Here is a 1,233-nt window from a genome sequence, read left to right as displayed (position 1 = left end):
CTGCATGCACAACTGGCTAGCAGTAGACTCGATCTGCATGCGCTGTTCTGAGCTCTCTGCTCAATCTCCATTCGTCGTTGCTGATGCTGCTGATCGAGGGCGAACAGGGCTTGTTGTCGAGATTGCTCAACGGCACCGGTAGCGGTCTGGAGGTCGAAGTTCGCACGGAGAGAGATCTGCTGCTTGGCCTGTTCATAGTCGCTCTTGCAAGTCTGCATGGCCATGTTCAGCTGGCTATCGAGCATAGAAAGGCTCTGAGTCTTCTGGTGCTTGATGCTCTCAGGATCCATAGACCTGAACACGAGCAACGGAATTCTAAACGCACAGATAGAGAACCTACACTTGCGGGGCTTGGAACTCAGAGGGTACATAGGACACACCTTGAGGTTGGACCACATTGTACATAGGCTGCTGATAAGCAGAGATTGTAGTGGGCTGAGTAGTAGTGGCTGCTGGGGCTTCTGAGCTCATGCTTGGAGATGATAGAATATGAAGTTGGTGATGAAAGTTGATTAGAAACAGCGGTTCGCCCCAGCCGTTTCGTTTCTGCGCTGCGAAAAGCGCACGCCATAAATAATGCACTTGCAAGAAGAGCAGAGCTACGGCGCCACTTCTTGGAGTTGGTAACCAAATGGAATTCTTGTCTATACAACGAAACGGAAGAGTCCACACATATGTTCCCAGCCACGACACTACGACGACTTGCACCAAATTTCTCATTGGCTGATATCACGATATGTCCGTGTCCAGTCCATCCACACTGAGACACTGCATTGTGTGTGTGTTACTAAAACATGTGGTGTTACCAAAAGCCTCCTATCCTCTCGAGATGCTGCCCATACAGGGGCACTATTGACAACCCAATAACAGTTCGGGGGTTATGAGGAATAGAACAGGCACATGGTGATACTCAGTCAGTAGGGTCATGTCCACACAGGCGCCAATGAACGCCCTCATGTTAATGCCAGCATCAGGTATAATACAAATCCGAGCTCCGAGACGGACAGCAACCAATGAGCCTTTTAAGCCGTCTTGGGGAAGCCTATCACTTTCAGTTCTGCCATAGGCATGTCGTTGCTGGCAGCAACTTGGTGCTTCCTCTCCCACTTACAGCGATGCCCATCGACATACATAGTCTATCCTCACATGCCTACTTTTAGATGGCCAACTCCACAAAGACCTCGGATTATCCGAGGTCTTTGTGGAGTCCGATTGTGGAGTCGACTTTGATCA

General features: G+C 49.9%; 1 protein-coding gene across 1 annotated transcript; it reads right to left on the bottom strand.

The window, feature by feature from the left end:
* Nucleotides 1–105: 105 nt before the first annotated feature.
* Nucleotides 106–294, bottom strand: Pmar_PMAR018824 (hypothetical protein; the record flags this gene model as incomplete). The annotated part of the gene is made up of 1 exon (XM_002779901.1): nt 106–294. A coding segment is annotated over one exon (189 nt), but the record flags the coding sequence as incomplete, so codon positions are not given.
* Nucleotides 295–1,233: the final 939 nt, after the last annotated feature.

This window comes from Perkinsus marinus, assembly GCF_000006405.1.
Source record: "Perkinsus marinus ATCC 50983 genomic scaffold scf_1104296945226, whole genome shotgun sequence".
Classification (NCBI taxonomy): Eukaryota; Perkinsozoa; order Perkinsida; family Perkinsidae; genus Perkinsus; species Perkinsus marinus.
Note: the sequence above shows the minus strand (reverse complement) of the source record. Positions and strands in the feature narration are given on the sequence as shown.